Source organism: Trachymyrmex septentrionalis, unplaced genomic scaffold, assembly GCF_001594115.1.
Source record: "Trachymyrmex septentrionalis isolate Tsep2-gDNA-1 unplaced genomic scaffold, Tsep1.0 scaffold13, whole genome shotgun sequence".
NCBI lineage: Eukaryota > Metazoa > Arthropoda > Insecta > Hymenoptera > Formicidae > Trachymyrmex > Trachymyrmex septentrionalis.
The window spans coordinates 6,189,896-6,210,273 of NW_017304438.1; the positions used below are offsets into that span (position 1 = coordinate 6,189,896).

Sequence of the window (20,378 nt, forward strand, 5' to 3'; positions counted from 1 at the left end):
AGATAGAAGTTTCGGTAACGCATCGAATGTCGCTCGCGTATATTATCTGCGGCAGACAATTCTCACGCGGCACGAGAGCGGAAGAGGAATAAACAATTTTTATGGGGCGAAGATGAAAATTGAAATCTCTCTCACGGGTGCCCCTTTTCATACATCCCCGCGCCGCTTTTCGAGCTGCCGGTGAATATCGATCGTCGAGGTCGATGCACCGACGTTGCGCTACGCGAAATTCATTTTCAGGGATCCTCGGGGGAGAGGCGTTCTGGAAATTCACGACTGGAAGTAACGGGGTAGAGCAAAAATGTCAATCGCGATTGCGGGGAAGTAAAAAGGACCTTTGTCGTTTCGTATCGCTACGTCGATACGTTGAAAGGCGCGACGATATCCCGCGTCTGTCGACACGCATTTCGTTTCGATTCGCCTTCCTATCGCATGTTATTCCGAACTGCCATAGACTTGAAGCCAGGAAGATTTTGAATATATATATACGCACGCACTTTGTATGCAATATTTATTTAAGCAGATTACCGTATCGCCATATAGTTTCTTTTATTAAAAATATGATAAGAATTTTATATTGCATGATAAGCAATTTATTATTGCATCCAATTATCCAGGAATAAATTTGCTAATCACAAAGTTGAGACTGTCATGTTGGAAAAACGACATTTTTGCACTAAATATTACTTTTAATTAAGCTACTCCATGCTTCCTGAAATTCCTGGCATTTGTAAGGTATTTCATTAGCGTCGCTTGAGGGCGAGAGAACTCCAGCAAGGTTTGTTTCCTACGAGGGGATCCTTTGTAATAATAGTTCATGCACGATATCGTCATCTACGAGGAATGTAAAGGCGCTCTTGTTTCTAGGAAATATCACAAGAAATACCAGGCTCTTTGATAACGGGAGCAATTGCATTACGCAACGCATCCGAGATTATCGGATTTGTAGCTATGTGTATATTTCTTTCAGTTTATCTTCCGATGCGCTTTAAATATTGCTTTATCTAAAATTTTATTTACTCCACTCTATACTGATAATTCTATGATAGGTCTAGTAGATAAAGAAGTTACAGATAAAAAAAAATAAAAATAAAAGTCAGAGATTACTCCTAAAGTGAGATTGCCCCGTTTTTTTTTTAAAAGATATATCAGGTATATAGTCTTTGAAAAATGTAACTGGATTTGGAAATTTATACTTTCCAAAATAAATATATTATATATATGTGAAACAATTTAATATAATAAGATAAATATTTATATTTAACAATTTTGTGGTCTAAATAAGCTTTCTCATTTTATCTTAATTATTTTTTAAAAACATGTCTACTTCTTACTGAAATAATTTTTTATAATTCTTTTATTTTGTTACAAAAAAATACATATAATCGTTCTTGTAAGCGTGGAGTATATCCAGTGAAATCTTAGAATTATGAAATAAAATGGATCGCTAAAATATGTATAGTGCGAGGTCACGCTGCGTTTCTAAACCTTATTTTAAAACAATATAAACGCAGCTGTCTTCTGCCGACGCAGTTATGCGTGTCGGAGTTTTGACTTTTATGGGAAACAACTTTTGTTGATATATCTCGCGGGAAAGCTTAACGTAGAGGGAGAAGACCCTGGTACTGCCAGCTGGGAAAACCTCGCGAGGAGGCATTGTAAGCTAGGAAACAAAGCGTGAGAGCTCCGTTATTTTAGGAAATTAACGGGATGGTGTGCGATTATCGATTTCGTCTGTGCGTTCCCGCGGGAAGTAGTGCGTAAAACGCGCCATACAACTCAATGTTATAAATATTGGACGAGACTTTAAGTTGTCCTGGGAATTACAATTTTATTTATTTTAAATTTGCAATCTTCTTTCCAGGAACATCCTATTCTTTATTTATAATAACAGAGTTACCATAAAATTAGAAAAAAGTCAGTAAATTTTGCCAAATTTTCTAAAAAAATTGAAATTCTTGACTCTAAAGAAGTTTAATATGTGTACGTTACAATCGCAGTTTTAGAATACTACCAGCTTAACAATTAAATGCAAGCTATATCAGTAACATTAATAGTAACATTAATAGTAATTTACACTGCTATAGCATATGTGTTAAATCGCTCTCTTAACAAAAAAAAATTTTATGTATTCTACTCTACACTGATAATTCTATGATAGGTCTATGAAGTCATAGATGAAAAAAATAAAAATAAAAATAAAAATCAGAGATTACTCCTAAAGTGAGATTGCTCTGTTTTTTTTTTAAAGATATATCAGGTGTATAATCTTTGAAAAATGTAACTGGAATTGGAAATTTATACTTTTCAAAATAAATGTTATATACATGTGAAACAATTTAATTTAATAAGATAAATATTTATATTTAACAATTTTGTGATCTAAATAAGCTTTCTCAACAAAAATATTCAACAGTTTCCAAATCGGGAAATACAAAAAAATTCAAAATATTATTGAAAGTATGATGAAAGAAAAATTACGAATTTTTTTTTTAATCAGGGAAAAGTTTGGAATTTGGATGAAGAATTTACGGCAACTTCGAATAAAATTGATATAATAAAATTTGTTTTAGCGGCTTTTCTAACCGGATGATTTCTAACATACATTTAGCTAAGGATTATACGTTGAATTCTTTATGCCGACGAAAGTTTTCTCCCAGGTTCTTAGAAGATAAAAGAGGATGTTCTTTCAGAAGTCGGTGACATTCCGTATGTGCAGCTCGTCAGCTTGCATTATCTCGTGCGATTTGTAAACGCGGGATCTTGCGAAAAGCATCTCCGGGCGTAAAATGCGACGCGGATCGGACCCGTGCCGAGTTTAACATGCTCCGCTAAACGCGCGGCCGCTGAATAATGCACGGCTCTTTTATTCCCGTAAGCGTAGTTCTCCAAGCAAGAGCGACTCGCGAGGGCGTAGCTCGTGGGCGCGGCATGTTTTATCGTTTCCCATCGCTACGAAAAAGGCCGGTATGTTCCGACAAATCCTGGTCACGCGAATGGATAAATCTTTTTTGACGTTAGCGACGCAACATCGGAAAAGACTCACCGCAACGCGCCGTTTCCCCGTAGAATTATTTGTGAGAAAATTCATTCAAATATTAATTCTGATTTTTAAAAAATATTTATCTCGTTAAGTAATATAAGTGATTAACAAATTATATTTTTTTCATATTAAATATGAACTTTACGTTGAGAGAAAGAATCTTTGAATATTTACTTGGCTCAGTTTTCGTTGATTACTTTATGCATAAATTTTACAATATACAAAAAGGCGTAAATAACCAATACGTCTTGTAAGAAATATAAAAAAATGGGCCTTGCTGGCTGAAACGCGGGGGATGAAAACGCTCGCGTGCATAGCGAAAATGAACGAGAAGAAGAGAGCATTACGCAAATGAGAAGAGCACTGGTAGTCGGAGAGCCTCGGGCTCTCGTTGAGAAAACAACGGTTAATGCTCGCGGTTGTAATAGGAAAAGTGTCTCTTCTCTCTGCCATGGAATTTGAAAAAAGGATTAAAGTTGGAATAAAATGGATCGAGGTAGTAATGCGTGTTAACCCTCAGGGCACTTAGAACGCCTCCTGAACGTTGAACATATCTTTCACATCTATCCAATTATTTTTGTCATTGGAGACACTCAACATGGAAGATCAACATTTTTTCGAGAAATATTTTATATGTTTATATTTCATCTAGTTGCGTTTCACATGGTACTTTATAACTTATTTGACAAATCTCTCACTGATAAATTCCGCGAAAATATTAATTCTGATTTTTTTTAAAGAATTTAACAATAAAGTTTTGATATGTCGTGAAACATTTCGTATTTCTAGGTTCTATTATACCATTAATATAATTTATTTATATTATTAAATCAAGAGTAAGACCGAAAAAAAGAAATGTCTAGACAGTTGTTCGAACAAATTCCAAGGGGTCTCTTAACGAACTGCGGCGCCAACGAAATATATCTGACAATTAATAATCGTTCGGCATTCGAGCGACGAAAGCGTTAAGTTCAGCTTGTTTAAGCGAGTACGAGGGATCCAGAGTGAGAATTTGTCTACGGCCTCCGGGAGGAAGTTCAAACCTTTCGTGATTTAAGACAGTTCGTGAAAAGACTTTTCTATCCGATCTCTCTGTCTTATTCCGAAGAGACGAAGAAAGTTTGTAACACGTTGGACTGTCCCTTGAATCATTTTTAATTCATAGCACAGTTCACGGAAGTCCGTACCGAAGGAAAAATTTTAATTCGGAGAAATAGTAGCGTGTTAAGCCAACACAGAATTCGTTTCGACTTCATCAATTTGGACAGTTCTGCTGAGGCATTAAAAAATTTAATTAGATGCAGCTCTGAAAAAATAATTTTGTTGGACTATCCAAATAATTATTTGGAATGTTTAAGCTGATTGTTAGAATGGCAAAACACTTTTTGCAACATTACTCACCATGGAAATTCTTACGTAATTATTTTTAGATTTAGAGAGTGCAACAAAATTATTTTTACATCCGTAAATATCTATAGCTATTTTTTCAGATATTTTAGCAAAATTGTTTTGTTCCCACGTCGCAACGATTAACGTAAAATTGACAAGCGCGAAGCTCACAATGGGTTATAATGAACGTCATTCTCAATGCGCTGGCGCGCAGTGATTCAACCGGTTAACGAAGAGTTAGTTAATCATTGTACACGCATGAGTTGCAGTCCTACGGTGAGGAAAGTCACGTGTATCCTTGTAATGTATTTTATCACGTGCAGAGAGCAGATTACGAAACGGGACTTACGTCACGTTACTTTCCTCTTACGTTACTTTTTCCGATTTCGCATCAGCGCGGGAGCGTGACGAGAGATGCGCCAACTTAAATTGTAGTTTATCAAGGCGGAAAGTTGAGTAATCCGCTTAGAATGCATTGGTCGAGTTTCGACTGGAGCGCGTTTCTCGCAACGCGCTCTCGGACCATCACCGAGCACGATGAAAAGTTTCTCCCAATTTGTACGCCCAGCGTTCGATCTCCACTGAAAAATCTGTGTGGCCGACTTTCCCCAGATTCCTGACTCTACAGCGAATGTAAAACTTTCGTTATTCGATTTCCTTCTTTGCAAACAGAAGCTGATTCGAATATTATACTTACAAGCCGCGTTCGATGCGATCGATATGTCTCTAAACAAATAGGGGGTTTGATAAAACAATTCTATCAGAAAATAACATATACTCTGGTACCAGCTTCTCTATATGTCTCTAACGAGGCGGTTCTTAAATCTGTTTTAGAAAGATCTTTGTTTCGAAACATTTTGGTTTTTCAATACTTTAGAATTAGGACAATCTTCATAGCGTATTTCGAACAATCGTGTATGGAAAGAATGGTTTTGCGCTGAGGTATCTAAAAATTTAGCTAAATACAGATTTGAAAATAATTTCATTAAATTATCAAAGTAATTATATATATATACTCTAAAAAATATTGATATGAATTTATAACTCCTGGTATTAATATCAACACTACCATGGTGTTAAATCCATAGTATGTTGATGTTAATATTAACACCAACACAATGAGAATTATGTTAAATCCATGTTACGTCCACATCGATTTTAGAGTGTAGAACGCTGAAACTAGTTGCTAAAATGATATCAAAACTTTCTGCAGCATTAGATATTTACTAAGTTTGAAAATTTTACGTAATTAATTTTGATGGTTCAACAAAATTATTTTCAGATCTGTATCTAATTTTTAGATACTTAAGCAAAAATGTTTTTTCCGTGCGTTCTCTTTCTCTTCTCATTCACCATCTGTGTTTGTTATTCAAACTCATGAAGCAGAAAGCATGCGTTACTCCAATGGCACCACGTTGTAAACTATCATATTAACAACATTCGCACTGAGTTACTCCTTGTATCCTGCGGAATGCAATTTCATTTTGCGAGGACATCAAGACAGGATGTTCCTTTATTATGTTAAAAGTTCTTGCGATTTCCACAGTCCGACGTAATCTCAGTGGACCTATTTAAATGTCGCGTTTCCTCGTCTGAGTGTAAGTTCTTTGCCCGTTCTGTGCGAGATGATGAATGAGACGCGATTTCTCGAAGGTGCAATTTAATGTCGATTGATTCTGAGTAATTTGTTTTTTCGATTGCGCGCAATGAAATTATTCCTCGTAAAATAAAAGTCATATGAATTGCATGGTTTTGTTAAAAATTTAACTAGATACAAATCTGAAAATAATTTTGTTTGAACTGTCAAAATAATATTGAACGTTGCTAAAATTAAACGTTGCTAAAATCTAATTTTTACATTTTTAGATACTTTAGCAGAATTTTTCTTTCCGTATATGCTTAGCTTTCTGTGTTTTTGAACATAAAAAACAATTCGTTTCTTTAAATGACGCCAGATTTTCGACATATTTGTTAAGTAATGAGAGAGAAAAAATGTCCCTGTTTCCAAACAAAATCTTTTAGAAGTCGATCTAATTCTCCATTTCCGGTTTTTTATCGCGCATTTTATCGCAGAACTACGACGACGTAATCGATCTTTTATCGAGAGTTGGCGCTTTGACTGCGAAAAGAACTCATAGAGAACAAGCTGACAATTTGCAGTAAATGTGCATACGCGATAGTTAACGAACCATTACCCAGTTCTACCGGTCAACACATCGATAGAATGGCGCTTTGATGTCCTATGATTGCACGACTGCTGGCATCAATCACTTTTCCGTACTGCTCGTTACTTTGTCCGCAAGGAAATAGAAATAACTGGAGACACAATTGGGGGCGCGTTCGCGAATAGCGAAAAAACATTTGTACGAGGAATACAATCGTCCTTTCGGAAAATAAATCCTCTTCTGAGCCTTTGAAGCGTAATGCGCTTTCTTTTCAACCCGTCGTTTTACTCTTTGCAATCTCTTCTTCTGCTGACCTCCGTTCACTGTCTATCGACTACAAAGAAGAGTACTTAATCAAAATATGCCTACATGGCAAGAATGACTTTGTTGAAGTATCTAAAAATTTTGCTAGGTATAATAGATGTAAAAATTATATTGAACTATCAAAGTATTTATGTAAGGAAGCTCAAATTGGTTGCTACAATGTTAAAATTTTTGCAGTATTATCATTATACTTGAATTTTGATTCTTTATAATTATTTTGATGCAATATCATTATTTTAATAATCCAACATAATTATTTTCAGATCTAGCTAAATTTTTAGATACTTCAGCAAAACCATTCTTTTTGTGATATGTGTTTAAAAATATACTCTTTAACAAAATTTGCCTACAATTTATACATACCTACTATTATTTCTGCCGAACTGATCAAATGACAGTCTTTAAATAAAAGTTATATTTTCTATAATTGTAGGTAATAATTGATTTATAATGACAATAAACAAAATAAGATTGATAATAATAGATTTTTTTTTATTTTAATTATAAACAAGAACAGAAAATGGAAACAATAGTACGGCTAGTAAGTAAAAATAATAGAATAAGTTTAGAAAAAGTCATTTGATCAGCCTTGGTAAGTTTAGTTACATTTCTGATCACACGATTAGGATTATGCCATCAATGACATGACGATCATTCACGATTTGGGAACTAGATTTTGTCCTTTGCAAGTTTCGACGTAATATGAGATTTAGTAGCAAAACGTGTGAATTTCACAGCACTTTCAGTAAGATAAGAACGTATTATATGGAAGAAATGATTAGTAGTCTGCCAGCGAGCTTTCCTAAGATTTGCGAGGTCACTATGCGAGTTCTTTATCTATTAATTTAATAAAGAAATATTCATTCTTTATGTTTGAATTGTACTGTGTTTTCAAAAACACAATATCGATTCAATTCTACGTTTGGAGTAGCAATTTCCTTCCGTTTCAGACAGCGAAGTAACAAGCTTGTTGCACCGAGACGCGGGATTGTAGCGCGATTCTTTTATGAATCCACGCAACATGATTCCGCGCTCAGCCGTAAAACAGGCACCGTTGAATAGAATATCGCCGGTGAAGATAAAGGGAGAAATATTCTTCCGGGATGTCGGGCTGTACCGCGAATCTGTGCAAACTCGTGCACCACTGTGCCGTGTAATGGGCGAGGCGGATAAGACGAATCCCGAGATGCAAATTTTATTCGTTCTCCAGGAATTGTATCGGAGAATTTAAAAGACAGCGTAGTTACGTGCATTCGCTGTCTTTTAAATTCGCTGTCCGAGTTCCATTTACGTGGAAGATAAGCTCCGGTCGATGCCCGTTTGGCACGTGAAAACTCGCGAATTTTCAACCACTTACAGGAAGCATTCAAAAAGTATTCTCGTTTTCATCAGAAAATTTACACGGAAAGAACGTGTATCAATTTTGCTAAAGTATTTAAAAATGTAAGCTATTATAAATACAGATCTGAAAACAATTTTATCTAAATATATACTTATGAAAAACACTCAAGTTTACACTTACTAGAAAGTGTCAAAACTTTTTTTGCAACATTACTCCTCATGTCTGAACATTCTACTTATTTTGATTTATCAAAATTACTTTCAGATCTATATATCTAGCTAAATGTTTACTTACTTTAATAAAATTGTTCTTTCTCTTTGCATAACAATTTTATTATTTATTTATTTATTTTGTTACGAACGCTGCTGGACATCATTACATTATCTATAATATAGGAGAATGTGCGCTTTATTACGGCTTTATTACGATGATCATCGCGCTTCGTATAGCCACAATTGTAAGTAGCAATCACATTAGGCTGCCTTAGTGCGACAGTAGTACTGTGGCTTAATGCGATTGCTTAAGCTCGACAGTTCGATTATCCTATCGTACTTCGCGGCGATCCTATTTGCCGTATCCGTGAAACGCGAATCCGAGTAGAGTCGAGACGATGAGAGCCTCGCATGCTCTCGACCCGGAGGAAATGACGTTACCATGCTACGGCCTATTATTAATGGAAATTCAATTTCTATTGATTCAATTTCAATTTGATTGCTGAGCATCCGGTTTGCGGAAACCTGGAAACCGAGCATTGCTCGCGCACACGCGCTTCACAGATCCGCAGAAATATTTGCTTCCCATATCCGCCACTCACACTCATCCCGTAAATGCATTTTAATAACACATCTCGATTGAGACAGATCCAGGCTATTGTTCCAGTCGCACGATTTGTCTCTGGGATATTCCAATTGCACCTCTGAAAGTTTTCTAATCAATTGCATGGGGCTTGAAAAATAACTAGCTGACGGAGAAGCCTGAACTGAAATCTTTTTTTTTTTTTAATTCAATTTATTTCTCATTTTGCCAACCGAACAGCTTTATCTCTTCGGTATTTTCTTCTACTGTTAGATATTCAAGAAGTAATGGTAACTTAATATTTTTATTATTTTGTTATTTTTTTCATTAACATTATATTATATTTTTAACTTCCATGACCCATCTGTTTTAAATTGTTAGACCCGTCTGTAATTAAATTGTTTTATTTTCAAATAAACAACATTCGCATTTTAACGTATATTTGATATAAATAATAAACTAAATTTGAGTCAAATTGTTTCAATTAAAATAACGATGTATTGATAGGAGTAGTGACGACCTACGGTAATGATTAAAAATTGGATACAGTCCGACATGATGAATTTAACAGTGTGACGGATTTTAATGTCACGACACGTAGCGAACGATTTTGCGAAATTAGATTGCGAACATTGCGATTCAATTGACATGAATTCGATAATGTTTCGTTCTTCGTGTTCGATCGATCAAATTCCGTGTAAAAAAAAAAGAGTGACATGGTTACAGAGCAATGGAAATTTTTGCAAATTGTCGGCACTCGACGTTGTATCGGGCAAGAGCTGGCGCGCCGGCCATCCGAGAGAATTTTCCGACGTGGTGGCTACAGCTTTCGTTGAAGCTGAAGGAAATTACATTGCGCGGCAAAACCGCGACCACGAAGCTCGGTTCCTGCACGGGAAAGACCCGGGAAGTAAAAGGCGAGAGGGGAAAAAGTACGGTGCGCTTTTCATTCATTTGAACGGGCACTCTTCCATCGGTATGACTCGTTAGAAATTTTCTGACAAAGTCGCGCATTTTTTCCGTGCCGAATAGTCGCGGCATGACATATAAACGCGTGTGCGAGTTTATGTAACGAAGCGTCGCTGTGTATTGGGTTGAAACAAAAGTGTTACGGACCTCAAAATTCAAGCGGCTGTAACATTCGTTAAAAATGAACGAAATATAAATTTAAAGAATGAATTTTAAAGCTTAAAATCTCTACTTTTGAAAAGTCACTGTGTCTTTTGAATTCCTATAAGTTTAGTAATTTTTACGTAAAACTACGAGCTGAACGAAAATGGTAAATTTTGTTCTCATTTTATTGTAGGTCTAAAAAAACTTGCAAAAAATTCGACTATCTAATGTGAAAGCTTAAAATTTTCTCATAAAATTGTTTTTAAAAATGAGATCCCATTAAGATTTTTTTTGTTTTGTTACTGAGGTACCGTAAATTAAATTAAAGGAGCAATTTGACTTCGATTGTTCACAACTCCGATCAAAATTATCGAAAAACAATTTGAAAAACAGATTCTTCATTTTCCAGAGTTCAAAGCTGAAACTTTGTTTTATTGAATGGTATAATTGCCAATTAAAACAAATAGCTATGTAGACGTGATACAAGTGAGGTAACGTTACGAATTTTTGTTCCAACCCGATACAAGCGTTCATTCATTCAACCCAGACGGCTATTTTCAGAACGGCGAGAGGTGCTCTCTCTCACCCATTGCGTCTGTTCCGCGTAAGGTCGATCGCGAATATGCAGACAGTAATGCTTCTGGCGTCGCGTCTACCGCGAGAAAGTGAAGAGCCGCGTTTTCCACTATTGATTCGGTGATATTACTTTCCGGGACAGTAGGCACTCGATGCCATGCTCTTGTTTGAAACTCGAACTTGCGTCCCCGCCATCCAGCCGAAGATCGATAAAGCGCCGAGCAACATCCTGCGAAAACTGTCGCATGTGTCGGTCGCGTTGGAAAAATTATACCACGATCATGTACATGTTGCGATATAATCTGATTAGATGCAACATTTTTCGACGAGATTTAATCGTGATAGAACGACCAGGGTTTTTATGAACCTCGCTATCACATTATTTTTATGCTATTTTTTCTCCTGTAAAAAATATCCTCAAATTGTCTAAGCTCCCCATGTATCATCCTTTGTAATGTATCGTGGAAGCTGCGCAAATAAGAACGTCATTCATAAAAAGTTCTTACGAGACGGACGATAATAGTGATTAATGTCATCGATCGTAATTATCGTTAACGCACGGTTCCTTTTGGTATTAGTCGAGTTATTCCTGGCGCTTCTAAACTTAATTAAGCGTGGACTTCAGTGAAAAAGTCCTCTCTCGAGCTCGTATTGCGACACGAATCCATTTACTCCCATTGACTGCTTCAGCAATAGAACCATTTGTAAAATAATTTGAAAGAGGATAAACAGTTAGAGAAATTAATATTAAAAAATTAATATAAAAAAAAATTTATTTTTCTATCAGTTTTAAAAAAAAATGATGTTCCGCTAACTTAATCCTCCTTTAGCAGAACATCTTTTTTTTTTTAAATCCGACAACAAATTTCTTTTTTTATATTAATAAAAAAAAATGTTAATTAGATTTGATTTTGCCCTGCTAATTTGTAAGACGTAAATTTTAAATACATAGTGATGCAGTTGATGCACACAATGTGCTCCTTAACATAATTTTTCGACGAGAGATATTAACGGAAACTACATGTTATTTATTTTAATTGACTTTTATGTTTTTACGAATTTTTTATTTGCAATAAAGATCAACAAATGTGAATTATGATCTGTCGCAATTAAGAATACTTTATCTCGAGTTTATTTGTCTCCAAACGGAGACAAAGAACTGCAGCCTGAAGCATATATGTTTCTTGGAGATATGAGCGCGTGGAGATATGCACGTATAAATAATTATCTCGTGTTTCGTTTCCAAGCATTTCCGCGAACACCGTTAATATTCTAGGATCTTAGGAAGATTTTTATTTTCTCGAGCACATTGATACCAAGCTTACCTTTCGGAAAAATCATACATGTTGGACACGCTAACACGCAAATAGCGAGCTCATGAAATCGCGCTTGCTCGTTAACAGCAGGAGACGATAATTAGGGAATATCGCTGTTGCGGCTAACTCGCGGCGAACTATTTTTCTGCACGAGCCTGGTGCGTGTCGTAATTATGAACGAAGACGGGAAAAGAGCATAATTATTCTCCAGCTATGCAACAGTGAGCAAGCAAGCATATATACGCGAATGAAAAGGCAGAGAAAGTTACATTTGTCACGAACGGTATAATTTGTTTTTGTAAACTTTTGAGTGAAGATGTTTTTTTTTTTTTTTTTAACATTAATGCACGTCGTTATTACACACAATTTGCTATTTTGTTACAGATGGACAACAGACGGTGCCAACTCTTTGCGAACTTTCGGCACGATGCGTGGCGTCTCATATTCCCTTCGAGCTGGTGGAGCATTTCTATCCACCTGTACCGGAGCAACTTCAGCTGAGAATAGCCTTCTGGAGTTTTCCCGATAACGAAGAGGACATACGGCTTTATTCATGTCTCGCAAACGGTAGCGCTGATGAATTTCTGCGCGGCGAACATCTCTACCGCGCTAAGACCGTTAAGGAGCCTCTACAAATCGGTAAGACGATCACTTAAAAAAAAATTTTTTGAATAGTAAAGAAAAGAAAAATTCGTTTTGTTAATATTCCACTTTTAATATTGGTAAATATATGTGATTAATCTGACGATGATTGATCTCTGTAAAAAATTTAATGATACATTGAAAATGTAGACAAACGAGAATTTGTGCAAAAATTGGCGGGCAATATTTTTCCTATGGAATTCCGTAATAATACTGCTTTCTTTTGATTTTGATTTTAAATCAATTTTTTTTTATTTATTGTCTTCAACATATGCATTATATTGTCATAGGATTTCATCTGAGTGCCAGTGTAAATCCGCAAACGAATGGGGTCAGAGCACAGTTCAACGTTGCTGTAACGTTTGATCGACGCAGAATTACATCATGTAATTGCACCTGCTCCTCAACGGCCTATTGGTGCGCGCACGTGGTAGCTGTTTGTCTGCACAGAATACACATGGTATGCGCATATTAACTTTAGGAAGACCGGCATCGAGCTAGAAGAATGGAGAAGAATGACGTTCAGTAAAATTCTTCACTTTTTTTTTTTAGATTTTCTATATAATATACCACGTGTGATATGTAGTCACAAACGAAATATGCGTCCCCTCAGTCCTTTATTCAGTCCTTCTCTTGATTGATGTGAAAAGGGCAGATTATTTTAATGTTACGCAACGTTCTTTCAGCCAACACAAGTATGTCTGAGGGCACCAGTTAGTGAATCCCTGTCACGATTACATCGGGAACAACTGCAGAAGTTTGCTCAATATCTCATCAGTGAATTACCTCAGCAGATTTTACCCACAGCCCAGCGACTCCTGGACGAATTACTTTCAACACAGCCAAGTGCTATTAACAGTTATTGCGGAGCTCCCGATCCAACCGCCGGAGCATCCGCTTACGATCAAACCTCCTGGTACTTAGATGAGAAGACGTTACACGATAACATCAAGAAAATTCTCATCAAATTTTGCGTGCCAGCTCCCATAGTTTTCAGGTGAACAGCAGCGCTCTAATCTAAAGACCAGCTGGCGCCTTTGCCGCGATAATCATTTAACATAATTCATTTCGCGATGTCCTTTTCAGCGATGTTAATTATTTGAGCACCACCGCACCTCCAGCCGCTTCTGAATGGGCGTCATTGCTGCGACCATTGAGAGGTCGCGAACCAGAGGGAATGTGGAATCTCCTTTCCATTGTGCGCGAAATGTTCAAGAGAAATGACCGTAATGCCATTCCTCTGCTGGAAATCATCACGGAAGAGTGCATGGCATGCGAGCAAATTCTTGTTTGGTGGTTCAACACTAAAGTCGCCTTACTGAACGGCACCGGATATGGCAGCAAGCATAATATGAACAGCAACGTGCACGCTTCTCAGCACGCGTGCTCGTCTCTATGCGACGAGATTGTAGTTCTCTGGCGATTGGCCGCGTTAAATCCTGGTCTATCGCCATCAGAGCGTGAAATGTTGCATGCTCAATTTATGGCTTGGCACTTGAAGATCATAGATAAAGTGAGCATCGCATACTTCACATTCTTTTTTTTTCCTTTGACAAAGTTAAGTTTATAACGACTTTAATTGCGTGTTTCAGGTCGCCAAGTGTCGTGGCAGTTCCGTGCCGCACAACTCGCACAATAGAAGTAACAGTTCACAGAAAGATTCTCTGAAACATGATCTCGCAGTCTTTACTGGATTCAAGTCAGCTCTCGAAGCTTGTTATCTTGATTGGGATGAATATATCTTACCGGGAATTACATATACCGCCGAGAATAATCCTATGTACCACTGTCCCTTTACGTGTTTTCGGCATGCCGGAGATACAAGGACGGAGGTAAATCAGGTTAGTATCTTAAGCCGTTTTTGTAACGGTTTATAATGATTCATCACCATACTTTATTAAGGAAATATTAAGGAATAATAAACGCGTATTTTTTAGGTAAATTCTAGTTCAGCGGTATTGAATTATCAACCACCAATGTCGCATCATCACGGTCGACGGTCATTGAATGTTGGTCTTGTCGAGTTCAGCTACTTAGACAGACGGCGGTTGAATCCGCGTGAATTCCCATTGTGTTCGAGAAGTGGAGGTGGCGATGGAAATCGTAGCAGCGTTAGCTCCGAAGGTTTCTGTGAGAATGACACCGACATTCCTGATATATCTGAATCTCAGGTTGTTCTTAGACAAGGTTGTGCTCAACTAAATAATTGCGGCGATACCGATTCGCAGGTCATTATTTCTTCATTTGCACTCGAATTTATTACATTAGTATTAGTTCTATATTTCTTAAAATTATATTATGACAATGCATTATTGTAGGAAGGGGCTGGTAGCGAGTCATCTTCCAACAGTAACGTTAGTATGAAGAACGCTCAAGGCTCGGACAAGCATCGCTCAAACGCCTCGTCCGAGACACATAGTGATAGTAGTGATAGTAGTAATAACAAACCTGCCTGCGAGAACGCGAAGTGCAGTAGGACGAATATTGCGGAGTGCCGTGATAAATTGCGTGTTATGCCCAAAGGGGTCAGTGGTAAGAACGAACAAGAATCCGATCAAGAAAAGGAAGCTGGGAGGCCATTCAAAGATGAAAGCTCCTCGTCTAGTAGTGACAGTCCTTCTGGTGATGAGTACAATGTTTACTACTACGATCCAAAAGCTGTGACCAATAATAGTAGCCTGCCGAATAAATATGCTAAAAGCAACATACATACCGCTACTACTCAAGATGCCAGTGTAGTTTTAAATAATTTAAAGAAAACGGAAGATCCATGGGACATTTTATTCGCGCGGGCAGAGGGACTTTATGCTCATGGTCATACGAGAGAAGCATGTATTATTGGAGTACAGTTAGCTGAGGAACTTTTGGCCAATCCTCCCGATCTTGTAATCGAAGGACCGCCAGTGCCAGTTAAGAACAAACGGAAGAGGGTATGTTCTTTTAAAGATAGAAATTATTCGCTAGATTAAAATAAATATTATGCTAAAGAAATGTTTAACTTGACATTACAGCAACATGTGAATCCAGCATCTCATCAGGTAACGTGTCTCGCATCGGCGACTTTAGCAAAATGTGGATTCCTATGCACAGTACTTGCTGAGAATCCAGAATATCATAATTTGGCGTTTCGCGTGGGTCTTTTTGGTTTGGAAATGGCTAGGCCACCGGCTAACACAAAGCCTTTGGAAGTAAGACTAAATAAAACAATGAAACAAATGTAGTTTTATGTTGTTCATGAAATTAATGATTATTTTTAATTTAACTAGGTTAAATTGGCTCATCAAGAAAGCGAATTGGTAGTTTTGCTAAAAAGAATTCCCTTAGGACCGACTGAATTAGCTATGATAAAACAAAGAGCCGAACAATTGAGAGATGGAGTTATGAGATCAAGAGGACATGCGCTCTTACCCATCATGTTGGCTAGTTTTATTTATGATGCGCTCGATGTACCAAGTATGAAATATTTTCTTAACATGTATCTTAAATATTTTATTTTATTAAAAATGTATTTTATTCTCTCTCTCTCTCTCTCTCTCTCTCTCTCTCTTCTATGAATAAATATCTAATCGAATCATATTTATATTTATATGGAAAAGAAAATATTTCTTTGTCAAACAGAGAATAGAAATATAAAATATTTCACAGGAGTGAAACTACCTGCGGAAATTGATCCAAATCTTGGATTTGATGCCGCCGTGGCTGTCTTGGGATTGAAGGCGAACGTAAGTGAAGCAGATCATCCACTTCTTTGTGAAGGAACTCGCAGGCAAAGGTAACATTTATATTATTATATTATATGTATAATATCTATAATATTTATATATTATATACGTGTATATATTAATATATAATATTAATATCAATAATAGCATGTACAATTTTTTTTTATTTTCAGAGGAGATTTAGCTATTACTTTACTCGTACATTACAAAGATGATCCGGTAAAATTGGCTAGAATAATGGATAAGTTGCTGGATCGAGATGTTCATCAACTTATCAAATCACCTATTCTTAGTAGTTATTATACTGCTAATCCTCCCACAAAGAGTGAAGTAAGAATCTAAGATATTTTCTGCAATACTAGGAACTATAAAATTTACACAAAATTTTACAAAATTTAATGTTTTCTGAATTTTAGATGGCACGATTTGTTCATGATGAAGAACGTTCATCTCCTTTAGCTGGAACTGATAATGGTGGTGAAAACATTATTGGTGCTAACAGTAGACCTCATAGTAGTACGAGCGCAGAATTAGACGGTGGTATAAGTGCATTACCTATACAACCGCAAATTGTGCAGTTACCGGTGCCTATACGAACTAAAGAAACACGGTATGTTTTTAGAAAATACGCAATATAATATATATTATATGTGGCAATTTGTATTTTTTGTTTTGGTCGTCTAGGTATAAGAGTAAAAGGCTATATCCATCTATTCCCAATCAACCGTCAGAAGCAAGCGCACACTTTATGTGCGAATTGGCAAAGACGGTCTTATCGAAGGCTGGTGGTACCAGTTCTACTTCATTATTCACTCAACCATCAACTAGTCAAAATCATCATGGTCCCCATAGAGCACTTCATATGTGTGCTTTTCAACTCGGATTATATGCCCTCGGTCTCCATAATTGCGTTAGTCCGAATTGGCTAAGTCGTACATACTCAAGCCACGTGTCCTGGATAACCGGCCAAGCAATGGAAATCGGAGCTCCAGCGATTTGGTTCCTTATTGACAGTTGGGAAGGACATTTAACTCCGCCTGAAGCTGTCAGTATAGCTGATAAGTCTTCAAGAGGTAGTGATCCAAATATGGTTAGGGCAGCAGCGGAACTTGCTTTATCTTGCCTACCGCACGCGCATGCTCTTAACCCTAATGAAATTCAGAGAGCTATATCTCAGGTATGTATAATGTAATCAGATATATGTACAAATAAATAGTTATTAAATCTTTTATTTTCTTACAGTGCAAGGAACAGAGCGAGGCTATGTTGGAGAAAGCTTGTATCACGGTAGAGAATACTGCAAAAGGAGGCGGAGTTTATCCAGAAGTGCTATTCCAGGTGGCAAAATACTGGTACGAGTTATATCTTCGGGTAAGTTTGAATAAAATAAATTGTTACTTAGTAATGTGAGTTAATTAATTTAATAAACATTTCTTTATATTTTTGTTTTTAGCAAACTCCCGGTGGAGATCAGCAGGATGAGATTTCTCATGATCCTCTACAATTAGATCTCAATGGAGTATTACTAGTTGATCCAGGACCTTCTGTGGACCTGTCGAATACTCAAATGATGCCTGGTCCGGCGCAGACAGTTGTCGTTACCAGCACGCAACCACCTCCTCAACATTATACTCATCCAACGATTACAACTTTAGCGCCTTTAGGTAAACTTATGATTCTTTTTTTCTTAGAATTATCATTAAATTTTTAAAATATTATCTTATAATGTTCCAGGTGTTGGCATGCCGTACGCTGTGGGCCCATATAGCTTTGTACATCCTCATCATTCTATTGCAACATTTAGCGGTCCAATGCCTTCGCATAGAGTCACTTTACCACCCGCACCACATATGCAAATGTATCATCCATTTTCACATCATCCTGGACATCCTCAACATCCACCGCATCCACATCATCCATCTCCGGCCGCTCCACCTCCACCTGGACCGTATTACACACCGCAACCTCCTCCACCCACACCGGGAACGCGCCATTTATACACGATGCAACAACCTATACCTGTAAGCATTATTCTATTGCTTATTTTTAATTTCAATATGTACTATAAATATAATTTTTTATTTTATTTAGGTCCAGGCAGGAGTAGCGGGTCCTCTTCCTGGACAAAACAGCTTACCTGGACCTACGTTAGTTCAGACGCAATCTATGATATCAACTGTGAGAGCTCAACCTCCGGTAATTTTCAACAATACAGTACATATGTATGATAATGTAATGTATTTAGCTTTAGATAAAAATACTTTTTTTTGCCTCAGGTTCACAGGCAAAGTCAGACATTTAATCAACAACGGACTCTCGTTTCTGCATATCGTGTAGGTATGCTTGCGTTAGAAACTTTGGCTCGCAGAGTGCATGATGATCGGCCTCAAGCCAAATATGCCCGAAATCCACCATATGGAGAGGATGTTAAATTCTTGCTGAGAGTTGCGAAACGACTTGGTTCACATTATATGCATCAGTTGTGCATCTGTGCTGTAAATAGCATTGTGAGTCCTTTTGTCCTTCATCATGTTGCTCTGGAAGCAGCTCAATATCTTGCTAGAAACAATCCAGCGCTCATCATACAGCACTTGAGGTCTGCCTTATTGGCTCCGCTAGTACACAAATGCCAACAGATGTTAGTATTACTTTTTATGATATAAAAAGAAATAAAAGATAATTACAAATCTCGAGTCAGTGTCAAATAATAACTTGTGCATTTTGATTTTAGGTACATTCAGTGTATGCATCAAAAACTATATCATTTAACAGCTACTGATTATGAAGAATTTGCCAATATTGTTTGTGCAGCAAGGGCTGCTTTTCAAATCAATCCTGAAGGAAATACTCAGTTCAAGGAATGGTTACAGTCTATCAAAAGGTAAATCCAAGTACAAAAAATTTTTATAATGTATAGATGTATATGAATAAAGAAATTAATATTAAATAATTAAAATAAGAAATTAACGATATTCGTTTTCTATACAGATCTCAGTCTTGTAATAAGGATCTGTGGGGGCAGATCAACGCGGCGTTACAACAGACCGGCAAATGACACAGGACGGAGCCAGGCGTGACGTGGCTCACTTCCCTTCCTCCTCACCCTCAACCATCCCTGCCTCCACCACCGACAACAACTCTCGTATTACAGCATCAACATCCCTGTCACCCCCATCCACAGAGCGTCGTATGCGTTCACGGGCTGGCTACAGTCAATAAGCTCGCTTGGGATAAAATCTCCATACCATGCATTATTGAGGAACCAGCGGCACATCAATTACCGCCACCTCCTCAACACCAAATAACCGGGCTACCGGGACCATCTGCATGGCAAGAACCAATCGACAGCCGTGGTTCTCAGGGGATTAATGACAGAGACGAGCGAGATTTATCTCAAGTTTAGTTAATATATCTAGAAACGCGTGAGTAGTTAATGACGATCAAGATGATCAATTGAAGAAGATGTATGAATTCAGATAGGTTTAATATGAATAAGTGAAAACAGCTTAATGAAACTGCTAAGTATAAGTTTGTGTGTTAAGTTTCACTTATATGCATTATTGCTCGCATAGTAAGATTTACATAGAAACGAAACATTCAGTGCGCTGATTTATATAAGAATCATCTGCATAAAGTGTGTGTGATATGTGTATATTATAATAACGGCCATGAATCAAAATTCATGTTCTGACTTTGAGTCATATCGGATGTGCGAGCGAGTCATAAAGTACGCGTAATATTTCTTTATATTAAGATAAATTAATTCTGGGTAAATGGAAATAAGCTTAAAGATCCGCTTTTTATATTTTCGTTTTTCTTGGGTAAATGCAGTATATGATTGCCATTATTTTTTTTTAACTAAATATATTATATATATAATATATAATTAAATATGTTGAAAAAATGTTGCTTTTAATTTAATTTATTATTGTATCTGAATTTGATACTACT

The 20,378-nt window shown here is 36.9% G+C and overlaps 1 protein-coding gene across 1 annotated transcript; it reads left to right on the top strand.

The window, feature by feature from the left end:
• The first annotated feature begins 13,825 nt into the window (after positions 1 to 13,825).
• On the top strand, positions 13,826 to 20,238 carry LOC108756938 (zinc finger SWIM domain-containing protein 8). Its single transcript, XM_018501142.1, has 17 exons — positions 13,826 to 14,218; positions 14,298 to 14,546; positions 14,643 to 14,933; positions 15,024 to 15,635; positions 15,717 to 15,893; positions 15,972 to 16,158; positions 16,324 to 16,477; positions 16,601 to 16,757; positions 16,844 to 17,037; positions 17,112 to 17,604; positions 17,670 to 17,798; positions 17,881 to 18,091; positions 18,162 to 18,448; positions 18,519 to 18,623; positions 18,704 to 19,065; positions 19,159 to 19,308; positions 19,416 to 20,238. Exons 1-17 carry the CDS (start codon positions 13,883 to 13,885, stop codon positions 19,480 to 19,482), a joined length of 4,161 nt encoding a protein of 1,386 aa, XP_018356644.1. The 5' UTR covers positions 13,826 to 13,882; the 3' UTR covers positions 19,483 to 20,238.
• Positions 20,239 to 20,378: the final 140 nt, after the last annotated feature.

Coding starts and splice junctions, on each gene's coding strand:
- LOC108756938 (XM_018501142.1), top strand. CDS start 13,883: ATGTGGAATCTCCTTTCCATTGTGCGCGAAATGTTCAAGAGAAATGAC. Junction 16,159..16,323: donor TGATGCGCTCGATGTACCAA/GTATGAAATATT, acceptor TTTGTCAAACAG/AGAATAGAAATATAAAATAT. Junction 18,624..18,703: donor CTGTGAGAGCTCAACCTCCG/GTAATTTTCAAC, acceptor TTTTTGCCTCAG/GTTCACAGGCAAAGTCAGAC.